A 25,395-nucleotide genomic window follows, 5' to 3' on the forward strand; every position below is an offset into this window, starting at 1 on the left:
ATGGTTGAACTAATTTACATTCCCATCAATAGTGTCAGAGTGTTCCTATTTCTCTACAGCCTTGCCAGCATCTGTTGTTACTTGACTTTGATTTTTAAAAAGGCTTGTTAACCAATTATTCAACAGTTCGTTTAGCAAATTCATATGAATTTAAGTGGTACTTCAAAAAGCTCACAATTTATGGAGTGAAAGAATTAACACTCATTACAGGAAGTGATGAGTACGCTTATAAAAGTACACATGAGTTCTTTAGGAGAGGGTTAACAAAGACGTTTTCCTCTAGAGAAACTCTATCCAATAGAACTTTCTGTGATGATAGAAATGTTCCATTCTGTGTTGTCCCAACACAGTAGCCACTAGCCAGCCCCATGAGGCTGTTGGGCACTTGAATTGTGGACAGTGTGACTGAGGAACTGGATTTTTAATATTCATTAATCTTAATTTGAATGTAAGTAGCCACATTTGACTAGTGGCTGCTGTTTTTGACAGTGCAGTTCTAATGGTTGATATTTTAGTGGAGTCTCCAGGAATAAGTAGGTGTTATCCAGGCCGCAAGGAGGATAGGAACCAAGTAGAAAGTGGAGAAAGCAGACTGGGTTGAGAGAACAACAGTGAACATGGACATCGGAGTGCTTGTTTGTTAGGCTTGTGAACAATAGAGAAGGCTAGAAATGTACACAGAGGCTGTGTCATGATAGGCCTTGTGATTTTAACAGTCACCATTTACTAAGAGTTCACTAAGCTCCTGCCACATCGCTATGCTCATTCCATACTTATCTCAACAGCCCTGGAGGTAGGTAAATTAGCCCCATTTTACAGGTGAGGAAACTAAGGTGCACAGAGCTTGTTGAACATAACCGGTGCAACACAGCTTGTAGGTGAGAGCACCAGGATTTAAACTAGGCTCTGACTCAACAGCCTATCCTCTTTTTACTTTTATCACTTTCCCCCACGTGGGTCTGTCACATGGGAAGTTTGGGCTTCATGTCCTTATAGGCAAAACTGTTCAGACTTAGGGTTTTTCCCTAGACAAGAATGTATGGTGTAAAAACAAGGGGGAAAAGGAGTTGAGAGGGCTGGTCAGAAAAATGAAGGGTGGCCCATGGGACCTAAGCTGGAAAGAGAAGGAAGTGAAGAATAGAATTTTTGGAGAGTGGGAATAATGTGAAGCTGAAGGACCAGGGGCAGGAGGAATAATTAAGAGAAAGCGCCACACACAAGGCTGTTGTGATCAGAGGGAATTATTGCCATTTTAGCGGGCTTTCAGCCAAAGGACAACCTGGAGCATGTTTCAACCCTGAAGCTGAGGGCGTTAATTGCTGAAGGAAACTGGCAGAATTCCCATCACAGCACACGGACAACCACCTCCTTCAACAGGCAGAGACCCAGACTCCTTCTCTGTGTGAGGAAATGGACTTCTCAGAAACTGAGTCTGAGCTTGTTTTCTTTTATAAATCTCTACTTTTGGTGGCTTATTTTTGCTTAGGAAGATAGAAATCAGTAGCATTGACTTTGAAAAGTGTTCATAATCCTCAGCACGCCAAGCGAAGTGGAGACAAGGAGGAGGCAGTGTGGCACATGAAGAAGAGAAGGGTGTGAACGCTCTCATCTGAGACGCTTGATGAAACTGATCCTCTCTGCGTGACTTAGGTTTAGTAGCTCACATACCTTCGATGAGCTGGAAGTGAATGTGAAGTTAAAAGCAATTTTGATTTGAAATCAAGGTTATGTAGAAGTGAGTCTTAATATATCACAAAAATCATTTCAAGAAATCCTGAAAATTGTCACGAACTCTTATTAAGGAAATTGATTTGCAGATGGTGATAGAAATAATTTTTTCACGAAAATGACAAATGTAGCTTATTTTCATTGACATTATTTATTTTCATTAGAATAGGCTACTGTCTACACTTCTCTTAAAACCACTCTTTCAATAATACATTTAGATTAATATGCTAATATGTCTGCCATTTCTGTCAGTATCGCTTTATATTCTGTGTTTAGAAACAGGTATATTGAATTTATACTGGGACTAGAGTATTATATTTGAAAGCACTTACTGGGGACAAAGGCTATGAGTGTATCCTCTGAAAGGTGTCTTGATTTGGAAAGCACAGGATGTTCCAGGTAACTTATAGTTTTGTTGAGGTATAATTTATATACCACAAAATCTACCCATCTTAAGTGTAGTTTGGTGAGTTTTAGTGGATTTTTAACAGCAAACTTCACCCCAATCTAGTTGCAGAACACAGCCGTTGACTGACAAAGTTCCCTCCTGCCTTTTTATAGTCAGTCTCCTCTCCTACCCCAGGCCCCAGCAGCCACTAATCTGTTCTCTGATTGTAGTTTTGCCTTTTTCTCTTTCTTTTCTTTCTTTCTTTCTTTTCTCTTTTCTTTCTTTTTTCCTTCCTTCCTTCTTTCTCCTTCCTTCCTTCCTTCCTTCCTTCTTTCTTTCTTCTTTCTTTCTTCTTTCTTTCTTTCTTCTTTCTTTCTTTCTTTCTTTTCTCTTTCTTTCTTTTTTCCTTCCTTCCTTCTTTCTCCTTCCTTCCTTCCTTCCTTCCTTCCTTCCTTTCTTTCTTCTTTCTTTCTTTTCTCTTTCTTTCTTTTTTCCTTCCTTCCTTCCTTTCTTTCTTTCTTCTTTTTTTCTTTTGACAGAGTCTTGCTTTGTTGCCCAGGCTGGAGTTCAGTGGTGTGATCACAGCTCAGTGCAATCTCTGCCTCCCGGGTTCAAGTGATTCTTGTGCTTTAGCCACCAGAGCAACTGGGATTACAGGCGTGCACTACCACGCCTGGCTATATTTTTAGCAGAGACTGGGTTTTGCCATGTTAGCCAGGCTGGTCTCAAAGTCCTGATCTCAAGTGATCTGCCCACCTTGGCCTCCCAAGGTGTTGTGATTACAGGTGTGAACCACCACGCTGGCTATTTCTAAATAGCCAGTAATGGCTAGTATTGCATTTCTAAAGATTTTGTATAAGTAAGATCATAGATGGTCTTTTGTGTCTGGCTCCTTTTACTTAGCATAGTTTTGAGATTTCATCCATGGCACATGTTGTTGCATATATCAGCAGTTCATTCTTTGTTATTGCTAAATACTTTTCCATTATATGAATATACCACATTTTGCTTATTCTTTCACTAGTTGATGGGCATTGGGTCTGTTTTCAATTTTTCATTATTATAAATAATGCTGCTATGTACATTTGCATACAAGTCTTTGTGTTGTTATATGTTTTTATTACTCTTAGGTAAAAGAGTAGAATTGCTGGATTGTATGGTAAGTGAGGGTTTAACTTTTGAGAAATTGCCAGGTTGGGCATGGTGGCTCATGCCTTTAATCCAAGCACTTGGGAGGTCCAGATGGGTGGATTTCTTAAGCTCAGGAATTCGAGGCCAGTCTGGGTAATATAGTGAAACCTGGTCTCTACAAGTAATAAAAAAACTAGGTGAGTATGGTAGAATATATGCCTGTGGTCCCAGCTACTTGGGAGGCTGAGGTGGGAGGATGGTTTGAGCCCAGGAGGCAGAGATTGCAATTAGCTGAGATCACGCTATCGTACTCCAGCCTGGGCAACAGAGCTAGCCCCTGTCTCAAAAAATGCACAAAAAGCCAAATTATTTTTTCCACAGCAATATGTGAGGATTCCAGTTTCTCCACAGCCTCACCAACACTGGACATCATCAGTCTATTTGAATATAGCCATTCAAGTGGGTGTGTGGTAGTATCGCATTGTGGTTTTAATTTGCATTTCCTTAATGATACATGATATTGAGCATCTTTTCATGTGCTTGTTAGATATTTGTATATCTTCTTTGGAGAAATCTCTAATGAAAGTTTTACCCATCTTTTTATTGAGTTGTTTTGTCCTCTTAGTTTTGAGTTGTAAGAGTTTTTCTACATGATGTAGATACAAGTCCTTTATTAGATATATGATTTATAAATAGTCTGTGGTTTGTCTTTGCATTTTCTTATTGGTTTCTTTTGAAGAGCAAATGTTTTTAATTTTGATGGTGTTAAGTTTATCAATTTTTTTCTTTTGATGTCATAGCTAAAAAATTTACCTAACCAAGGTCACGAGATATTCTCTTGTGTTTTATGCCAAGGATGGAAAAACTATTAACTTTTATTCTTTAGAACAATGACTAACAATCGCCTGGATGCCACAGCCAGGGATTTGGCAGTCTCTGGTAGCTTTCGTGGTTAGGGTAGTGATAGGAGCAAGAGGCTGAGTATATTGTTGTGATTGTAAATAATTGTAACTTGGCCCCAACAGCCTTCTGTCATCCCTGCTACTGAGCACAGTACTCAGAAAAACTCCCCCCTACCTATTTGCCATCAGTCTCCTCTCTGACCACTCCCAGCCTCAGGCATCCATCGATCTGTACATAAGTGATTTTCAGGTGATTGAGTAAAATTTAATTGAATCCTCTAAAATTCCCTGCACTTTTCACTCTGCATGAGAAGATGGCACCCTTGATAGTCCTTTTGAAAGAAAAGTTCTTTTACTCACTTACCCAGCTTGGCACTTTGAAACTCATCTGATATGAGGATAAAAACTAAACTCAATAACAGCATTTATGTCTCCTTACAACGGCCACCAACTTTACGTTTCTGCCTCACCACCCTCACTTAGTATCCTTCATCCCCTTCTGCGCACTTGCCAGAAACACACTATACCCTTGGACTTTACTCATGGCTTCCCTCTTCTCTCCCTGGAGTATTACTGTTACTCTTCCAAGGCAAGGTAGTGTTCATGTTTCACCTCCCAGAGTCTTTCCTCTTCTGTCTTGAGCACAATTGGATGCATCTTACTTTCTGCTCCCACAGGACCTAGATCCAGCTCCTGGTGGAGCACTTACCACATTGTTTTGCATTTAATTATATTCTCATACAGCTCACTGCCTGCTCCCAAGCTGAGCTTAGAGCACTTCAGGGGTGTGAATTATGTTGAATTCGTATTTGAATCCCCCTAGCATCTGAAACTTAATGGGTAGCCAACAAATGCTGTTAATAAAATGTTTGAAGCCAGTCCTACAAAGAACTCTAAGTGCTCTTAGACGCTGAGATAATGCTGCAGCTTTAAATCTTCTAAGTAAAAATGACAACTTTTCCCTTTCAGTTCTGTCATTTTAGAAATGTCCTGGTCTGAAAGTCTGCTCAGACATTCCTGCCTCTGCACAGCAGCCTGCACTTTCTTCTCAATTTTGTAGGCTTGCCTTCCACTTAAAATGTTCAGCATCCAACGTAGCTTCCCCATCTTGAGCAACATTTTCGCAGAAATGTATGAAGAACAGCTCATCTCCATCCAAACCCTTGCTCTCAGTTCAAACCAAAGTACATCTTTCAAACATGACTGTTTTTCCTGCATCTTGCTTGATAGCTTGTCTGATGGCTTAGTCCAATTTACAAAATCTGTACAGAAGAACTAGGTGTCTTGTCTTAGTTAAATAGACAGAGAAGACACTGAGATTTATCTACCTCATTCTTATAACCAACTTTGATAAAAAACAGAAGTTAAAACCAAGCTCCTGCTGAGTATTAACAGGCCCTCTACAGCTATTTCTGGAAGGGTATTTCTTTAACTTATATTTTAGGTTTGAGAATACATGTGAATAGAATAGAATACATTTAGATCTTCCAAAAAATAAAAACTATTTTCTCTGCAAGGCTTGTGAGAGGAGTTGGAGAGCAACAATTAGTGTTTTATACTCTAGCAAGGGCCTACAATAGTCTTATTTAAAATTCTCAAAGGAGACAGAAACCTAAATTTGGAAAGTCTTCCTCAGACAGACTAACTGGACATTTTTAAGAAGCTGCTCAGTGAGGTGCGTTCAACTTTGACAGGCAAGAAGCCACCCAACTTTGCCTGCTTAATCCTCAGCCAGCTGACCCCGCAGGAGTAGGACTTTTTCTTCTGTCCATTCCTGACAACACCCACACCCGATACCTCACAAGAATTATATGCAGTTATTCTTTCCAGCTCTAATGATATGTGTAGGTTCTATCTCCCACATCTCTTAGTCTCAAATCTTACTCTTAGTGGTCTCCCTGGTAGTCTTTCTGCTGCCACCTCCCTGAATTTCCTTCTTTACCCAATCCTTTCATTTGTAAACTCTGTTGGATGCTCTGCAGGCTTTTGTTTTCTGTTTTCTGGTTTGTTTTTAATTTTGTTTTTAAACAGTCTTGCCCTGTCACCCAGGCTGGAGTGTAGTGATGTGATCATAGCTCACTTCTGCCAGACTTTTGAATCACCTTCTCCCCAGAATGTTGCCTCTCGTATTATCCAACTTGGCCCCACTGGACACAGGTGCAGCAAGTGATGCCACCCAGAACCCACTGCTCAACTTCAGCTGAGAGTCCCGAGCCGACTCCTCTCTGAGAGGGGACTGGGCAAACTTGCATGGCCTGCTCACCTCATTCTTCCCTTGGTTGAGACAGCACCATGTGGCTGGTCCTCACTTCCCCATTCCTGCTTGTACCTAGACCCAACAACCAGCAGCCCCAAAGGATCTAATATTTAGCTGTCTTCCCATTTCTGGTCTTGGTTTTTCCCGCTGTGCTGGCATCTCAGCGACCATCATTATTGGTGGCTGGTTTATTTGACTCCATTTCTGTTAGAGCAGATTTGGCTCTCATAATTCAGTGTTAAGTCTAGGAAGGCAGACCTTAGAGACCTTCAAAGCATAAACCCTTACAGGGAATCTTCTAGTAAAGCTTTTCTTGAAATCTTTGTGATTCCTTTAATATATTTAAAGAAATTCATTTTTGTAAGTATTTTTAGCCCAGTTTATTTGTGGACTACCACAATTTGGAATAAAAATGATAAGAATAAGCATAACATAACTTGGAAATGTGTTACTTCCATGACATTACTTCTTCTTTCCTTGCTTTTTCTTTGTCCTCCTTATCTCACTTTTCTCTTACTCCCCGTAGTTCTTTCCAGAGGGTATAAAGATTTATCTTTAGAAAATAAATGCTCAGTTTACTCACACAAAATTGTCCATGAAAAGTATATTGAAAAGACACAGAGAGGCAGTCATTCTAAGTTTAACATTCTTTTTTTTTTTTTTTTTTTTTTTTTTTTTTGAGACGGAGTCTCGCTCTGCCGCCCAGGCTGGAGTGCGGTGGCCGGATCTCAGCTCACTGCAAGCTCTGCCTCCCGGGTTCACGCCATTCTCCTGCCTCAGCCTCCCGAGTAGCTGGGACTACAGGCGCCCGCCACCTCGCCCGGCTAGTTTTTTGGTATTTTTAGTAGAGACGGGGTTTCACCATGTTAGCCAGGATGGTCTCGATCTTCTGACCTCGTGATCCGCCCGTCTCGGCCTCCCAAAGTGCTGGGATTACAGGCTTGAGCCACCGCGCCCGGCCCTAAGTTTAACATTCTTATCAAGCAACTTTGATAAAAACCAGAGGCTCTTCTGTCCTGACTCTTCTAGGAGGCTAGATACTTTGGCCAAAAATACTTCTACCTGAGGACATTTCAAACCGCTCTTTGGTTTTATTTTTTTCTTTTTCTTTTTAAAAAAACTTCAAAAATTTTTTTAATTTTAATTTTTGTGGCTACATAGTAGGTGTATATGTTTATGGGGTATATGAGATGTTTTGATAGAGGCATGCAATGCGTAATAATCACCATGTAAAATGGGTTATCCATCCCCTCAAGCATTTATCCTTTGTGTTACAGACAATCCAATTATACTCTTTTAGTTATTTTAAGATGTACAATTAAATTATTGACTATAATCACCCTGTTGTGCTATCAAATACTAGGTCTTATTCATTCTTTCTAATTTTTTTGTACCTAATAACCATCCCCACTTCCACCCCAACCACCCTCCCACTACCCTTCGCAGTCTCGGGTGACCATTCTTCTGCTCTCTACCTCCATGAGTTCAGTTGTTTTGAATTTTAGATCCCACAAATAAGTGAAAACGTGTGATGTTTGTGTTTCCATGCCTGGCTTATTTTGTTGTTATAAGTGACAGGATCTCTCTTTTTTTTTCTTTTTTGAAACAAGATCTGGCTCTGTTGCCCAGACTGGAGTGCCGTGGCACGATCTTGGCTCACTGCAACCTTTGCCTCCCAGGCTCAAGCCGTCTTCCTACCTCAGCCTCCTGAGTGGCTGGGATTATAGGCACTTGCCACCATGCCCAGCTTATTTTTTGTTTTGTTTTGTTTTGTTTTTGTGGAGACGGAGTTTTGCCTTGTTTTCCAGGCTGGTTTTGAACTCCGAAGCTCAAGCGATCCACCTGCCTCGGCCTCCCAAAGTGCTGGGATTAGAAGCATGAGCCATTGAGCCTGTCCTCATTCTCTTTTATGGCTAAATAGTACTCCATTATATATAAGTACTACATTTTCTTTATCCATTTATGGGTTGATGAACACGTAGATGGCTTCCAAATTTTGGCTGTTATAAATAGTGCTGCAACAAACTTGGGAGTACAGATATCTTTTTAATATACTACTTTCCCTTCTTTGGGATAGATACCGAGCCGTAGAATTGCGGATTGTATGGTCGCTCTATTTCTACCTAAACTGCTCTTTGAATTGACATTTCTTTCAAATCATCACAATGGAATATATTCTTTCTATGAGTCCATTTAAGTGGTGGTGAAAAGAGAGTGTGGTTTTATAGAAAAAGTGGTTCCTGAGAAGTCACAGACAGCAGAATTGAGCAGAGACAGTAGAATATTCCAAAGCTCTTAAATTGTTGGGTTGATTAAATCTCACAGTACAGAGAATGTTGTTTCTAACATTCATGCTTTTGTGTACTTACCTTTCACAGAGGATATGGTCTCCTGGGGAGTTAATATTTAACTTCCAAGGAACTGATTTATATTCTAAATGCTTGGGAGAGGGATGCTCTTTGGGGTAAACCTGATGAATTTTCTTGCAAACAAATGGCCACTCGATTATTTTTAATAAAGGCAGATATTCACATAGCCTGTATAAAGAAAATTAAATGTACCAGGAGTTAAATATTTCATGCATTACTCTGCTGTTTTGCTGGTAAGTTCTTTATAATATAACATGCATATCAGTAAGTGACTGAAATTTGTTCTTTATATGGAACAGCCTCTGGCTGGAATGAAGAATTTTCAGCTATTTGGTTTGTGAAAATATACCTTCCCCTGCACTGATAGCAAGTGGAAAATACAATTCTTCATGTCATGTCCATCTCTATTTCTCATTTTCCTGGTTCTGTTATGATTACAGAGAGCCTGGATACCTTGGCAGAATATATTTTGAAATGTGACTGGGAAGATTATAGTAATCTGTGACATGTTGGGAGTGATGCCCTTTGAGTTTGGCAAATCTGGGCCTTTTGCCTCCCCAACCCACATGCTCAGGCCCTTGTTTGCGGGAAGCACAAGTTATAGAAAAGAATGATTCATAGATGCATCTGGGAGGAAGACAGAGGAGGTAGCTTCAACCAGCTAGCACCCACACAGCCCATCATCATCATCATCATCATCCTGCTCCCTGACTAATCGCTGAGATGAAACAATAAGATGGCCATCCTCTAGGATGTCACTCTGAAACTCTTTCCAGAAAAAGCACTTCAGATTGATTGTGAATAGCCCATGCTCCCTGTGGCAGAAATACTAGTGCTCACTAAATATTCCACCCACACCCCAGCATTTCCCAGACTCTCTGATGATTGGAGTCATTGACTACATCTGGTCAATGGATTGTGAGCAAAAGATGTGTGTATCACTTCTAGTTGGAGGATGGTAAGAGCAAGAGAGCATGGACTTTGGAATACATTTGTTAAGATGGCAGCATCACAAAATGGTGGCACCTCTGTCAGCCTCGAGCAGAGGTGCCTGCACACCCATACTGGACAACAGAACAGGAGAAGTATCAACTGTATTATGTTAAGCACTGAGACTTCTAGGTTAATTTCTTACTGGAGTAGAATGTGAATAGTACCCCAGGGACTTCTACCATGAGGTTAATTCTCTCTCCTGCTCTCTCTTCTCACTGCACTACTACCCTTCACACTCATTAGGAAAGGAGTACCCATTGAGATTTTGACCTATGCACTGCATCCCTACCCTGACTGGTTCATACCATTCCGCAAGCATAGCAGGGTTTATCTTTGAAATGTGATACAATATTTTTCAAAAGTGACTAGCCTGCCTGGCGTTTCAAAATGCTATTTTTTGCTATTAAATGGCTGCCATTTTGCCATGTGTTGTTTTCTTGACAAGTGGATAAGGTATAGCATGTTTAGAATATTAATATCCTGAAAGTAGGAGGGGGTAGACTAACAATATTGGACTCTCTCATCCTGTTCTCTACCTTAATCTTTGCTACTCTACATTAGAAATAAATTAATATAATGCCTAAGACAATAAATTAGACATAATTTACAATTATGCCTTTTTTTGCTGAAGTTTTTAATAAACTGTTTCCAATCCTTACGTCTTCTCAGTGGTATTTGTAGAAATCTCAGTTTACAGGAAGATAAATACAGCTAGAGCTTGTTTCAGTGAGTCTACAAATGTTTCTGAATATGTTGCTCTGAAGACCCATATTCAGAATTAAATTTTCATTTCTCAGACCTCACTTTTAGAACAGTTTCCTACTTTCCATTTTTGTTTTTAAATGGAGCTTTGTTTCTATTTTCTAATCTGAAGGGAATCAGCTGCGAAGTGGACCTTATGAGGAAGGAAGAGGCCTGTCCCTGTGGTTTGGCCTGCCCCTCTCTCCTCCCTGCTTTCCCCAGATTGCCTGTCTTGCAGGAGAGTGAGAAGAATAGAAGCTGGGGCTGAGCTCAGTCAGAGTTCTAGTATGATCCATGGCGATGGGAAAGTAGGAGGGGTAGACTAACAATATTGGACTCTCTCATCCTGTTCTCTACCTTAATCTTTGCTATTCTACATTAGAAATAAATTAATATAATGCCTAAGACAATAAATTAGACATAATTTACAATTATGCTAAAATAATATTTTAGCATAAACAAATTTATGCTAAAATAATGGTCAGTGTTAACCACCTTCTATTTATTCTGACTATAAGTTTGTGTGAGAAATGTAAGTTAAGTATGTGCCCTTTGGCTGCACCAACATATATATGAGAAGTATCTAGAAAAACCAAAAAGGATAGATTAGTTTTGAAGAGAAGTCTACATCACCACACTATTTACTAATTTAGGTTCAGCCATGACCTTGTAAGGAGACCTGCACATTTGGATCATCAGTCCTCCTAAATGTGCCTGTTGGTATGTTTCTGGTTGCAAGAAACAGCCAATCTCAGTTTATCTTAATTCATTATTGCAGATATCTATGGTTATAATAAACCATTCCTAAATTTTGTGACTTAAAGCAACAACAGTTTATTATTTCTCATAATCCTCAGGGTTGGCAGGATGGTTCTTCTGTTGCGTGTAGTTTAAAAAGTCACTGGCTCAGCTGTTTTTAGCTGGGATCTCAGCTGGGGCCAGAGTTCAGGATGGTCTCTCATCTCCCAGGGTCTCTTTCCACTGGCTTCTTATCATCAGTAGTATGGCTCGTACTTCCCAGAGGGAACATTACAAGAGGATAAGCTGCAGTGTGCAAATGGTCATCACACCTCTGTTCACATATTACTTGCTAAAAATCCCACTGGCCAAAGCATGTGACATGGCCAAGTCCACAGCCATTGTGAGAGATGACTATGCAAGGGCATGGATACTGGGAAAGGTGCTTCCTGGGGCCACCAATGCAACAGTCTACCTACCATATTAATGAAAGTTTGTTGTAGAATACACAAGACTGGAAAAAGACAGGAAGATGTCTCAACCTCAGTCACTAGTGTAGCAAACTTCACAGATAATTGGAACATTTTTGGGGGTACCAAGAGATTTAGAGGCCTGGTGATTGTAGTGTAGGAGTAGAAGGTGCTTGTTATCACCTATCCAGTGTTCTGCTGATGTTATGACCACTCAGCTCTTCTCTGTCTCTGTTTCTATTGATCCTCTGCCACCCACTGGCTTCATTCTGCACTCAATGCCTCATATCTTTTGCTTACTCATGCTTGCTCCTACTGCCTTGCCTCTGTTGGACCTTTGGCTTTTGTTGCTGCTCCAAACCACTGACTCACTCTCTCTCTCTGTCTCACAGTCACCCTCTCTGTGAGAAAAGAATTTGTTACTACTTAGTTTGTCACTCTTCAGTGCCTCACAAGCAGCCAAGTCAACTCACAGGCTCTACATGGCTCCCTGCCTTTGTTCAGACAAAGGCTGAACACCCACCCTAATTCTTTTTAACTTGGTCAGAGTGATGAGGTCAGTGCAGAAGAAAGACTGTGAGCATGGCAGGCATTCAGAGTGGAGCAGTCCCTTCCCCACTCTGTTTAGCGAATTGTGATTGGATTGGAAGGTGGGATGAAGAAGGAAATTCCCTTTCCTTTGCAAAGAACTTGTTCCTTCCTCTTTTTCCCCAACCATCTTTTCTTTTCCAATCAGCTCTCTCATCCCAGAAGCCAATCCTGACAACTGTCATCAGATAGCTGGCCGGACAAGCCTGGAAAGTGTGGAACAGGTGTTATCCTCGGTCAGGGTTGCTATTAGTCTAACACACATGAGTTTTTCATTAACCATGCTTTATCGTTTGTCTTAGATCTCTCAATTACATCATTGTGTCATATTGTTCTATTTTCTTTCTTGTTACTGCTGTGCTAAGTAAAAGAGATATGAAAAATCCTGTATTGAGATGATCATGTGTGTTGCAAATAACTAGATTTCATTCAAAAAGACCTTGGTATTTTTGATAATCTAATGTCAGTGTCCCAAAAGCTTTTTAATACTTTTCTAAATCTAAAATTTCCTTAAATTATTGCTCTCTCTCTCTATATATATATATATGTGTGTGTGTATATATGTGTGTGTATATATTTTTTTTCTTTTTTTTTGAGATGGAGTCTCGCTCTGTTGCCCAGGCTGAAGTGCAGTGGCCAGATCTCGGCTCACTGCAATGTTTGCCTCCTGGGTTTGTGCCATTCTCCTGCCTCAGCCTCCCGAGTACCTGGGACTACAGGCACCCACCACCACACCCAGCTAATTTTTTTTTTTTTTTTTAGTAGAGATGGGGTTTCACCATGTTAGCCAGGATGGTCTCAATCTCCTGACCTTGTGATCCTCCCGCCTTGGCCTCCCAAAGTGCTGGGATTACAGGCATGAGTCACCGTGCCCGACCTGCTTAATATATTTTTATGTTTCTTTATGCCTGAACTCTCTCTGGAAGGATTCACAAAACTTGATAATAATGACTGCTTCCTCTGGGAGAAAGGGGATTGCTGGTTGCTTACTTTGCATTCTATGGTCTTTTGTACTTTATGAATATTGTACCGTGTGTACACAATGCCTACTTTTTTTTTTTTTTAGTTCTTTTTTTTTTTTTTTTATTATACTTTAAGTTCTAGGGTACATGTGCATGACGTTTATATCATGTATAACTCCCCAATGCAATCCCTCCCTCCTCCCCCCTCCCCATGATAGGCCCCAGTGTGTGATGTTCCCCTTCCCGAGTCCAAGTGATCTCATTGTTCAGTTCCCACCTATGAGTGAGAACATGCGGTGTTTGGTTTCTCTTCTTGTGATAGTTTGCTAAGAATGATGGATTCCAGCTGCATCCATGTCCCTACAAAGGACGCAAACTCATCCTTTTTTATGGCTGCATAGTATTCCATGGTGTATATGTGCCACATTTTCTTAATCCAGTCTGTCACAGATGGACATTTGGGTTGATTCCAAGTCTTTGCTATTGTGAATAGTGCCGCAATAAACATACGTGTGCATGTGTCTTTGTAGTAGAGTAATTTATAATCCTTTGGGTATATACCCAGTAGTGGGATGGCTGGGTCATATGGTACATCTAGTTCTAGATCCTTGAGGAATCGCCATACTGTTTTCCATAATGGTTGAACTAGTTTACAATCCCACCAACAGTGTAAAAGTGTTCCTATTTCTCCACATCCTCTCCAACACCTGTTGTTTCCTGAATTCTTAATGATTGCCATTCTAACTGGTGTGAGATGGTATCTCATTGTGGTTTTAATTTGCATTTCTCTGATGGCGAGTGATGATGAGCATTTTTTCATGTGTCTGTTGGCTGTATGGATGTCTTCTTTTGAGAAATGTCTGTTCATATCCTTTGCCCACTTTTTGATGGGGTTGTTTGTTTTTTCTTGTATATTTGTTTGAGTTCTTTGTAGATTCTGGATATTAGCCCTTTGTCAGATGAGTAGGTTGCAAAAATTTTCTCCCATTCTGTAGGTTGCCTGTTCACTCTGATGGTAGTTTCTTTTGCTGTGCAAAAGCTCTTTAGTTTAATTAGATCCCATGTGTCAATTTTGCTTTTGCTGCCGTTGCTTTTGGTGTTTTAGACATGAAGTCCTTGCCCATGCCTATGTCCTGAATGGTACTACCTAGATTTTCTTCTAGGGTTTTTATGGTATTAGGTCTAACATTTAAGTCTCTGATCCATCTTGAATTAATTTTCGTATAAGGGGTAAGGAAAGGATCCAGTTTCAGCTTTCTACTTCTGGCTAGCCAATTTTCCCAGCACCATTTATTAAATAGGGAATCCTTTCCCCATTTCTTGTTTCTCAGGTTTGTCAAAGATCAGATGGCTGTAGATGTGTGGTATTATTTCTGAGGACTCTGTTCTGTTCCATTGGTCTATATCTCTGTTGTGGTACCAGTACCATGCTGTTTTGGTTACTGTAGCCTTGTAGTATAGTTTGAAGTCAGGTAACGTGACGCCTCCAGCTTTGTCCTTTTGACTTAGGATTGTCTTGGCAATGCGGGCTCTTTTTTGGTTCCATATGAACTTTAAAGCCGTTTTTTCCAATTCTGTGAAGAAAGTCATTGGTAGCTTGATGGGGATGGCATTGAATCTATAAATAACCTTGGGCAGTATGGCCATTTTCACGATATTGATTCTTCCTATCCATGAGCATGGTATGTTCTTCCATTTGTTTGTGTCCTCTTTGATTTCACTGAGCAGTGGTTTGTAGTTCTCCTTGAAGAGGTCCTTTACATCCCTTGTAAGCTGGATTCCTAGGTATTTTATTCTCTTTGAAGCAATTGTGAATGGAAGTTCATTCCTGATTTGGCTCTCTGCTTGTCTGTTACTGGTGTATAAGAATGCTTGTGATTTTTGCACATTAATTTTGTATCCTGAGACTTTGCTGAAGTTGCTTATCAGCTTAAGGAGATTTTGGGCTGAGACAATGGGGTTTTCTAAATATACAATCATGTCATCTGCAAACAGGGACAATTTGACTTCTTCTTTTCCTAACTGGATACCCTTGATTTCTTTCTCTTGCCTGATTGCCCTAGCCAGAACTTCCAACACGATGTTGAATAGGAGTGGTGAGAGAGGGCATCCCTGTCTTGTGCCAGTTTTCAAAGGGAATTTTTCCAGTTTTTGCCCATTCAGTATGATATTAGCTGTGGGTTTGTCATAAATAGCTCTTATTATTTTGAGGTACGTTCCATCAATACCGAATTTATTGAGCATTTTTAGCATAAAGGGCTGTTGAATTTTGTCAAAAGCTTTTCTGCATCTATTGAGATAATCATGTGGTTCTTGTCTTTGGTTCTGTTTATATGCTGGATTATGTTTATTGATTTGCGAATGTTGAACCAGCCTTGCATCCCAGGGATGAAGCCCACTTGATCATGGTGGATAAGCTTTTTGATGTGCTGCTGAATCCGGTTTGCCAGTATTTTATTGAGGATTTTTGCATCGATGTTCATCAGGGATATTGGCCTAAAATTCTCTTTTTTGTTGTGTCTCTGCCAGGCTTTGGTATCAGGATGATGTTGGCCTCATAAAAAGAGTTAGGGAGGATTCCCTCTTTTTCTATTGATTGGAATAGTTTCAGAAGGAATGGTACCAGCTCCTCCTTGTACCTCTGGTAGAATTCAGCTGTGAATCCATCTGGTCCTGGACTTTTTTTGGTGGGTAGGCTATTAATTGTTGCCTCAATTTCAGAGCCTGCTATTGGTCTATTCAGGGATTCAACTTCTTCCTGGTTTAGTCTTGGGAGAGTGTAAGTGTCCAGGAAATTATCCATTTCTTCTAGATTTTCTAGTTGATTTGCGTAGAGGCATTATAGTATTCTCTGATGGTGTTTGTATTTCTGTGGGGTCGGTGGTGATATCCCCTTTATCATTTTTTATTGCGACTATTTGATTCCTCTCTCTTTTCTTCTTTATTAGTCTTGCTAGCGGTCTGTCAATTTTGTTGATCTTTTCAAAAAACCAACTCCTGGATTCATTGATTTTTTGGAGGGTTTTTTGTGTCTCTATCTCCTTCAGTTCTGCTCTGATCTTAGTTATTTCTTGCCTTCTGCTAGCTTTTGAATGTGTTTGCTCTTGCCTCTCTAGTTCTTTTAATTGTGATGTTAGAGTGTCAATTTTAGATCTCTCCTGCTTTCTCTTGTGGGCATTTAGTGCTATAAATTCCCTCTACACACTGCTTTAAATGTGTCCCAGAGATTCTGGTATGTTGTATCTTTGTTCTCATTGGTTTCAAAGAACACCTTTATTTCTGCTTTCATTTCGTTATGTACCCAGTAGTCATTCAGGAGCAGGTTGTTCAGTTTCCATGTAGTTGAGCGGTTTTGATTGAGTTTCTTAGTCCTGAGTTCTAGTTTGATTGCACTGTGGTCTGAGAGACCGTTTGTTATAATTTCTGTTCTTGTACATTTGCTGAGGAGTGCTTTACTTCCAATTATGTGGTCAATTTTGGAATAAGTGCGATGTGGTGCTGAGAAGAATGTATATTCTGTTGATTTGGGGTGGAGAGTTCTATAGATGTCTATTAGGTCCGCTTGGTGCAGAGATGAGTTCAATTCCTGGATATCCTTGTTAACTTTCTGTCTCGTTGATCTGTCTAATGTTGACAGTGGAGTGTTGAAGTCTCCCATTATTATTGTATGGGAGTCTAAGTCTCTTTGTAGGTCTCTAAGGACTTGCTTTATGAATCTGGGTGCTCCTGTATTGGGTGCATAGATATTTAGGAGAGTTAGCTCTTCCTGTTGAATTGATCCCTTTACCATTATGTAATGGCCTTCTTTGTCTCTTTTGATCTTTGATGGTTTAAAGTCTGTTTTATCAGAGACTAGGATTGCAACCCCTGCTTTTTTTTGTTCTCCATTTGCTTGGTAGATCTTCCTCCATCCTTTATTTTGAGCCTATGTATGTCTCTGCATGTGAGATGGGTCTCCTGAATACAGCAGACTGATGGGTCTTGACTCTTGATCCAGTTTGCCAGTCTGTGTCTTTTAATTGGAGCATTTAGTCCATTGACATTTAAGGTTAATATTGTTATGTGTGAACTTGATCCTGTCATTATGATATTAACTGGTTATTTTGCTCGTTAGTTGATGCAATTTCTTCCTAGCCTCGATGTTCTTTACATTTTGGCATGTTTTTGCAATGGCTGGTACCGGTTGTTCCTTTCCATGTTTAGGGCTTCCTTCAGGGTCTCTTGTAAGGCAGGCCTGGTGGTGACAAAATCTCTAAGCATTTGCTTATCTGTAAAGGATTTTATTTCTCCTTCACTGATGAAGCTTAGTTTGGCTGGATATGAAATTCTGGGTTAAAATTCTTTTCTTTAAGAACGTTGAATATTGGCCCCCACTCTCTTCTGGCTTGTAGAGTTTCTGCCGAGAGGTCTGCTGTTAGTCTGATGGGCTTCCCTTTGTGGGTAACCCGACCTTTCTCTCTGGCTGCCCTTAAGATTTTTTCCTTCATTTCAACTTTGGTGAATCTGGCAATTATGTGTCTTGGAGTTGCTCTTCTGGAGGAGTATCTTTGTGGCGTTCTCCGTATTTCCTGAATTTGAATGTTGGCCTGCCCTACTAGGTTGGGGAAGTTCTCCTGGATGATATCCTGAAGAGTGTTTTCCAACTTGGTTCCATTTTCCCCCTCACTTTCAGGCACCCCAATCAGACGTAGATTTGGTCTTTTTACATAATCCCATACTTCTTGCAGGCTTTGTTCATTTCTTTTTCTTCTTTTTTCTTTTGGTTTCTCTTCTCGCTTCATTTCATTCATTTGATCCTCAATCGCTGATACTCTTTCTTCCAGTTGATCGAGTCGGTTACTGAAGCTTGTGCATTTGTCACGTATTTCTCGTGTCATGGTTTTCATCTCTGTCATTTCGTTTATGATCTTCTCTGCATTAATTAGTCTAGCTGTCAATTCTTCCACTTTTTTTTCAAGATTTTTAGTTTCTTTGCGCTGGGTACGTAATTCCTCCTTTAGCTCTGAGAGGTTGATGGACTGAAGCCTTCTTCTCTCATCTCGTCAAAGTCATTCTCTGACCAGCTTTGATCCGTTGCTGGCGATGGGCTGCGCTCCTTTGCAGGGGGAGATGTGCTCTTATTTTTTGAATTTCCAGCTTTTCTGCCCTGCTTCTTCCCCATCTTTGTGGTTTTATCTGTCTCTGGTCTTTGATGATGGTGACGTACTGATGGGGTTTTGGTAGAGATGTCCTTCCTGTTTGATAGTTTTCCGTCTGACAGTCAGAAGGACTGTCTGTTGGTCTGTTGGAGATTGCTTGAGGTCCACTCCAGACCCTGTTTTCCTGGGTGTCAGCAGCAGAGGTTGCCGAAGATAGAATATTGCTGAACAGCGAGTGTACCTGTCTGATTCTTTCTTTGGAAGTTTCCTCTCAGGGGTGACTCCACCCTGTGAGGTATGGGGTGTCAGACTGCCCCTAGTGGGGGATGTCTCCCAGCTAGGCTACTCAGGGGTCAGGGACCCACCTGAGCAGGCAGTCTGTCCGTTCTCAGATCTCAACCTCTGCGTTAGGAGATCCACGGCTCTCCCCAAAGCTGTCAGACAGAGTCATTCGCGTCTGCAACGCCCCGCTCTTTCCCCTAATGGACTGCAGCTGTGCGCTGTCCGCAGAGGTAGAGTCTACAGAGACAGGCAGGCTTCCTTGAGCTGCTGTGAGCTCCACCCAGTTCGAGCTTCCCAGCGGCTTTGTTTACCTACTTAAGCCTCAGCAATGGCGGGCGCCCCTCCCCCAGCCTCGCTGCTGCCTTGCGTATAGATCGCCGCAGACGGCTGTGTTAGCAGTGAGGGAGGCTCCGTGGGCGTGGGACCCTCCCGGCCAGGTGTGGGATATATTCTCCTGGTGTGCCTGTTTCCTTAAAGCGCAGTATTGGGGTGGGAGTTACCCGATTTTCCAGGTTTTATGTGTCTCAGTTTCCCTGGCTAGGAAAACGGATTTCCTTCCCCCTTGCGCTTCCAGGTGAGGCGATGCCTCGCCCTGCTTCAGCTCAGGCTGGTCAGGCTGCAGTAGCTGACCAGCACCGATTGTCCGGCACTCCCTAGAGAGATGACCCCAGTACCTCAGTTGAAAATGCAGAAATCACCGGTCTTCTGTGTCGCTCGCGCTGGGAGTTGGAGACTGGAGCTGTTCCTATTCGGCCATCTTGCTCCGCCCCCCCTCCAGTTCCTTTTTTAATGCCTACTTTTAAAATTAGCTTTTTAAAATACATTTTGTCTACACTGTCTTAAATTGTTCTTCCTTTAGAAGGCCAGGGCCCACATGTGGTAGAAGTCCATGGGGTCCTATTCACATGGAATCTGGTGTGAAGAAGCTCCTAAAGTTGTGCCATGGGCAATATTGTGAAGATCTTCCATAGATATTCAGAAACTGTTAGAGGTTTTCTTTTTTTAACATGGGTAACTAAACTTGGTAATTCTGTTTGCTTATTGACTAATTACAAATTAAGAGGACATAGGAGGGAGGGAAACGCTAGGGACCTCTCGGGGTGTGGCAGTGTGAGATGGCTAAAAGCTCCAGAACCTTCCAGAACAGGAGCTCTAGATCTGGTACTTCACATATCATGTGACACTTAATCAGGTGACACCATCCTACACTTGAATTCCTTATCAGTAAGTTGAGAAATGTAATAGAAATTGCCTTCTGGGATTGTTGGGAAGATAAGTTAATGCCTGGAGGAGACTCGTCGCTGTGCCTGGCACATGGAAAAGGCTCAGTGAATGGTAGCCATCATGACTGGATTATTTTCTTGTCTGTTAAATAGGTAGAAATACCTGTTTTTCTGTTTTCTGGGGTTTTTATGAATATCAAATAAGATCATTAGTTATAGTGCTCTGAGGAGTAGAGATTTTGAGGTATTATCAGGGTGTTGTTCCATTACCTGTTATTTGGGTAAAAACCACCTGTTCTTTGTTCACCATTCCTTAGGTACTATTCCAGGTTCTAGTTACTACATTCCTGGTAGAGGCTCTACTGTGGAAGATTCCTTTGAACCTAGAGGAAATTAGAAATATGATCCTTAAAGCTTTGCACAGTGTGTCTTGTTTGATCGTTATCATCTCTATAGTCCTGTTATCCCAGACTACTTTTTTCTGAGGTGCACTCATGATTGTGTAGTGGTGTAGACGTAACTGTGACTCTGTTGATGTGTTGATTATTAGTCGTCACTGTCTATTTATCGCTAACCTTTCCTCCACAGTCTCAGACTCAAAATCTGTGATTGAAAGGCACAGCATGGGCTAGAGATGTGCATTTGTGTGCTTCTTCCTTATGGTGAATATTTAAAATATAAAAAGTGACCATCCCCAAGTTGACTGCTGAAAAATGTCTTTCACAGTCAAGATGGTGTCATACCCACTTAGTTATCCAGTCAATGAGGCAAGCCACTGATGAGGCATCAGAGCAATAATTAGTGTGTCAAAAGGCATCTAGTCACATAAGCATATTTGTTTATCTGCTTGGAGAGTGTAGATCATGTTATGTGTTCAAACAGCATGGAACCCACCCATGCTGGGATGCTGAAAAGCCCAAATACAGCAGAATGAAATGGCGAGTAATGCATGGTCTTCGAATTCTGGTAGAGAGCTGATTTTTTAAATTAAAAGAATTTCGTCCTTCATTTGAGAGAAAAAGAAAGATTTTATTTTCTTTCTAAAGACAAGACTTCTTAAGTAAGCAACAGGAGAGCTCTTTCTCTCAGGCTTGATGTGAATCCTTTGTCAAAACTGTCGGGTTTTCTTTTGAAATACATAGTAAGTAATGCAGGGGAATATTTGCTCTGTGGTTTAATATGAATTTGAGGCAAAAGAAATAAGGGAACCTTGAATTGCATTTCTTTTCTAATGATCAAAAGTTTACTAAAGAAGGGATTTTTCCCACTTCTGTTTCACAGGTTCTATAGGTAACATACGAAAAGTTGCTTTGAATGGTGTTAAATTAAATGAGATATGAAAAGGCTTTGCTGTTTATCATTACTCTCAGTCCTTTTAGCACTATATGTGATTTTAACTATCAGGGTGATCTGTTTTTTAGAAGACGAACCTACCGTTTATCTCATTCAGTCATGCTTTAAAATGTCTATGGCAAATATTTTTTGTACATTGTAAGCTATATTGCACTAACATATTCCTTAGCCTTGATTAAAAATCATGCTGCTATTTCAAATTGGGATTTTATTCAATGTAGTATAATTACATTAACAGTTTAGTTTTAGTTCATGATTCTCACTTAATGAAGAGTGACCATCATTTTCCAAGGTAAAGTACAAGGCAGATGGCCTCCTACTGAGTCAAGGCATTGACGTCAATATCGAGAGTGCAAAGCAGTGGTTTTTCTTGGTGCAGTGTGCAGAGTACATTACTCTCATTAAGAGAAAGCTACGTCTTCTGTAGCTCTATTTGATTTTCAGTTTCATTGAGTGCTAGGGACTTAATGATGTCCTTAGGCATTTGGATTTTCACCTATAAGGCCATACGTCACAGGAGTGGGTGATTTTCCATGGGCAGGAGCCAGAGGATGAGCTGGACCATTGCTTTGTCCTGTAGCAGAACCTACACTAGAGACGATTTGTGGCTAATGGTACAGTCTAACTTAAAACTTCTGAGGAGAACCCTCATCTTCAGTTATCGTAGTTCATGACCTCCCAGCAGTATGAGGATTTATTTACTCATGTCTCTTTAAGTAAGTGCTTTCAATTTTTCTTAAAAATGCATTTTTTTCTTTATAAAACACTGTGATTTGATATGTAATAGTTTACTCCATGTATACTCTGAAAAAGCATAGAGGTTGATTGATATTTTCTTTTATATGAATTTTTCTAATGATTTTCTCTATATTGGAGGGTGAATAGTTAATGCATCCAGGCAAAACACATGAAGAACTTACAACAGAAATTGTATGTAGCTGTTTAAGATCTTACAGGTGTTACAATTGATTAGTACATCTATTGAAAAGTATATTAGTTCTCCCCCTTTCTGGAGAACTTGGCACTTAAGTCCAATAATCTCCATTAGCATGACACAGAAATCAGACAAATAAACCATTTTCGTTTTCAGAGTCTCTTTTGCTTTATCTTAATATGTATAATATGTAAGATCCGCATGTTTTCGTGCCATTTGTGACATTTATTTTTAACTTCCCTAAAGCTTATGTGAATTGAAAATTAGTGTTTCAACCGAAAACTCATGAGAGACCTAATTACATTTGACTAAATGATCTAGATGTGCTTTGCACCCACAGAAAGATAGTCTAGTTTGTATTTGTTCAGAAATGGTTGAGTGAGCTTCTGTACCTGCGTCTCAATGCTTAACGGACATGAATGTTTTGATATTATAATATGGAAAGACATTTCCTGGCTCTTAAATGAAGCCAAATAATATGGATGTTTTATTCACAAAATAATATTTATGTAAGTATAATGTTTATGTTTAGCATCTTCTTTTTTTCTTTTTTTTTTTTGAGATGAGGTCTTGCTCTGTCACCCAGGCTGGAGCATATTGGCACAATCTTGGTTCACTGCAGCCAAGCAATTTTCCCACCTCAGCCTCCCAAGGAGCTGGGATTACAGGCACCCACCATCACGCCTGGCTAATTTTTGCCTTTTTAGTAGAGGCGGAGTTTCACCATGTTAGCCAGGCTGTTCTCAAACTCCTGACCTCAGGTGATCCACCCGCCTCAGCCTCCCAAAGTGCTTGGATTACAGGCGTGACCACAACCGACCTGGCATATTCTTTTAAAATTTGTTTTGCAAGAAGTGTCCTACTACAATTTTAATCATGTTCAAATCAGAACTTGATTGCTAACAAAATATGTTATTAGGATTATTTCATTTTCGTTTTGACATTTAAGCACTATTCCACACACAGACATGATCATACAACTAATTTAATCATATTAACAAAGATTGGTTTTTAAACCAAGCAGTATAAATATAAATACAGCCTTGGATAGATCATAGTCAGACTCCAAATGCAACCTCAGCTTCAAAGATTGTAAAGTCTCCTTTTCTTTCCCGTTTTCTCCTTTCATTTATTTTTTTTTTATCCAAATATTTATTTACTACCTACCATGTGCCAGGCACTGTGATGGGCTATGAGGATGCAGTGGGGGATAGGACAGATGCAATCCCTGCTCTGAGGAGAACTGCAGTTTATTGGAAAAGATGGACATCATAAAATATACAATTATACAAATACAAATTACATAAATAATTCAATACTTCAACTTGTGGGAGGTACACCAGTTTATAATAATAACATCCCTCCCACCTTCTTGAGAGAGTCATTGGTCACCCCACCTCTCTTCATTAACGAGAGGACATGATTAAACCTATCATTTCAGGTAGGAGTTTGCTGTGGGATGGATATCAATCTTCTATGAATATGTTTGTGCTCATGCTCTCCATTTTGCAATGGACACTTCCAATATGCAAGGCAGGCTGTATTAGGTGGTGGGAAAGGGCTACAAAGATGAGGTGGTGGGAGAGGGCTACAAAAATCCTTGCCTGGAGGAATAGAGAGCATGTATACAATATGTGTATACAGCCTCTTTATTAATATATATCTGCCTATGTATGTGATGTTTAAAGCAAGGAATTTCAGGGAATCAGGGTTGGTGGTAAAATAACTTCTGGTTCGGGTGATCAGCTAATGTTTCCTGGAGGTGACCTTTTAACTGATCTATAAGAAATAAATTGGACTTTGATAAGAAAATATGGTGAATAAAGGCATTCCAGGCAAATGAAATAGAATAATCAAAGACAAGAAGGCAGGGAAATTTGGGGCATATCGAAGGACTGACAAAAGAAAGAAAAACAGAAATGAATCATCAAACCAAAAAATGGTTATATGGAAATAAAAGGAAGTCAGGTTTGTAGGATAAATTAAGCCCAGATCACTGAGGTTTTTAAGTACTTGTTTAAAGATACATTAGACTTTATTTGAGGGATCACATATGGCTACTCCCAATATTTAACCAGAGAAGGCCTTGTAGAAAAAATTAATCAGCACTGTGAAGGAGGGTGACTACAGTGAGGAAGGGCCTGAACTCAGAGCCCAGCTAGGTTCGTTGCTGTAATCTAGGTGGAAGATGGGGAAGACTTGAATGGTCAGTGCTCATCTGGTAAATTAGTGTTTTGGCTTTGAAGCAAATTTACAACAATCCCCTGAACTTTCCCAGAGATAATCTGTAGAATGGAGAAGCCATTAGGCCTCACCTCTAAAGTCACAAAGTGATTGCTTTCTAACCAGCTTAAAAGCCAAGTTTTCCTGATCTGTTGGGAAAGACATGATAGCCTCTGAACACTCGTAATACAAATACCATTTAAAATGGAAAAATCATAAGGATGGTAGACAGATTATGCTTCACATCACTACTGATATCTCCGAACTGATTTTAGCTGGTTTATGAATAAATGATTATTCCAGTCTTGAGAGTTAAATATTTAAAAATTAACTTTCGTTTAGAGTTCATGTATAATACAGGGCTAGTTCTCTGTGCTGCAGACTTCCGCTCTTCATTTCCTTCTTTTTAATACATTATAATTATTATTCCTACTCTATCCTTTTTCAGTTTCCCGCATGAAAATTACTTAAGCGTTACACACAACGTTTCACAAAATCTTTTGTGAAAGAAGAAAAGGAAATTCAGTGTGTGGGTCTCAGCAGGAGTTAAGCTAATGCAGCTTAAAATAATGCCGAAAAGGAAGCGCTTATCTGCGGGCAGACTGCCCCTGATTCTCTTCCTGTGCCAGATGATTAGTGCACTGGAAGTACCTCTTGATCGTAAGTATTAACATTTTAAAGCTGTTAGGCCCGGGAGTCAAAGCCTCCCAGCATTTATCATCACTCTGAACTGCGTGAATGGAGAAGGTGTCTGTGTGATACTGAAAAGCTAATCAAAATTAATTTGGCTTTTACCTTCAGCACCTGGTGTTTATAAAGATTCAGACTGTAGAAGTGGCCATTGAAACAGTCAGACTCACAATTCCCTCCCTGTCATTCTCCTTCTTCCCCCTCAGGTACCTTTTGTCTGCCCTGCTGGGGATGGCCTGAGAAGGATTGAGTTGTGCAAGCTGCCTGATCTTCCCAACAGGTGGC

At 40.3% G+C, this 25,395-nt stretch overlaps 1 protein-coding gene across 27 annotated transcripts in view; it reads left to right on the forward strand.

Moving 5' to 3' along the window:
* Nucleotides 1–25,395, forward strand: part of NRCAM (neuronal cell adhesion molecule) — a 335,017-nt gene that overhangs the window by 208,021 nt on the left and 101,601 nt on the right. For all 27 annotated transcript variants that reach the window (XM_033192793.1, XM_033192817.1, XM_033192788.1 and 24 more), the window contains one exon: nt 24,869–25,080. In XM_033192793.1, the coding sequence (XP_033048684.1) occupies nt 24,975–25,080 (106 nt within the window). In that variant the 5' untranslated portion in view covers nt 24,869–24,974. The remainder of the gene's footprint in view (nt 1–24,868; nt 25,081–25,395) is intronic.

This window comes from Trachypithecus francoisi, unplaced genomic scaffold (assembly GCF_009764315.1).
Source record: "Trachypithecus francoisi isolate TF-2019V2 unplaced genomic scaffold, Tfra_2.0 Lachesis_group4, whole genome shotgun sequence".
NCBI lineage: Eukaryota > Metazoa > Chordata > Mammalia > Primates > Cercopithecidae > Trachypithecus > Trachypithecus francoisi.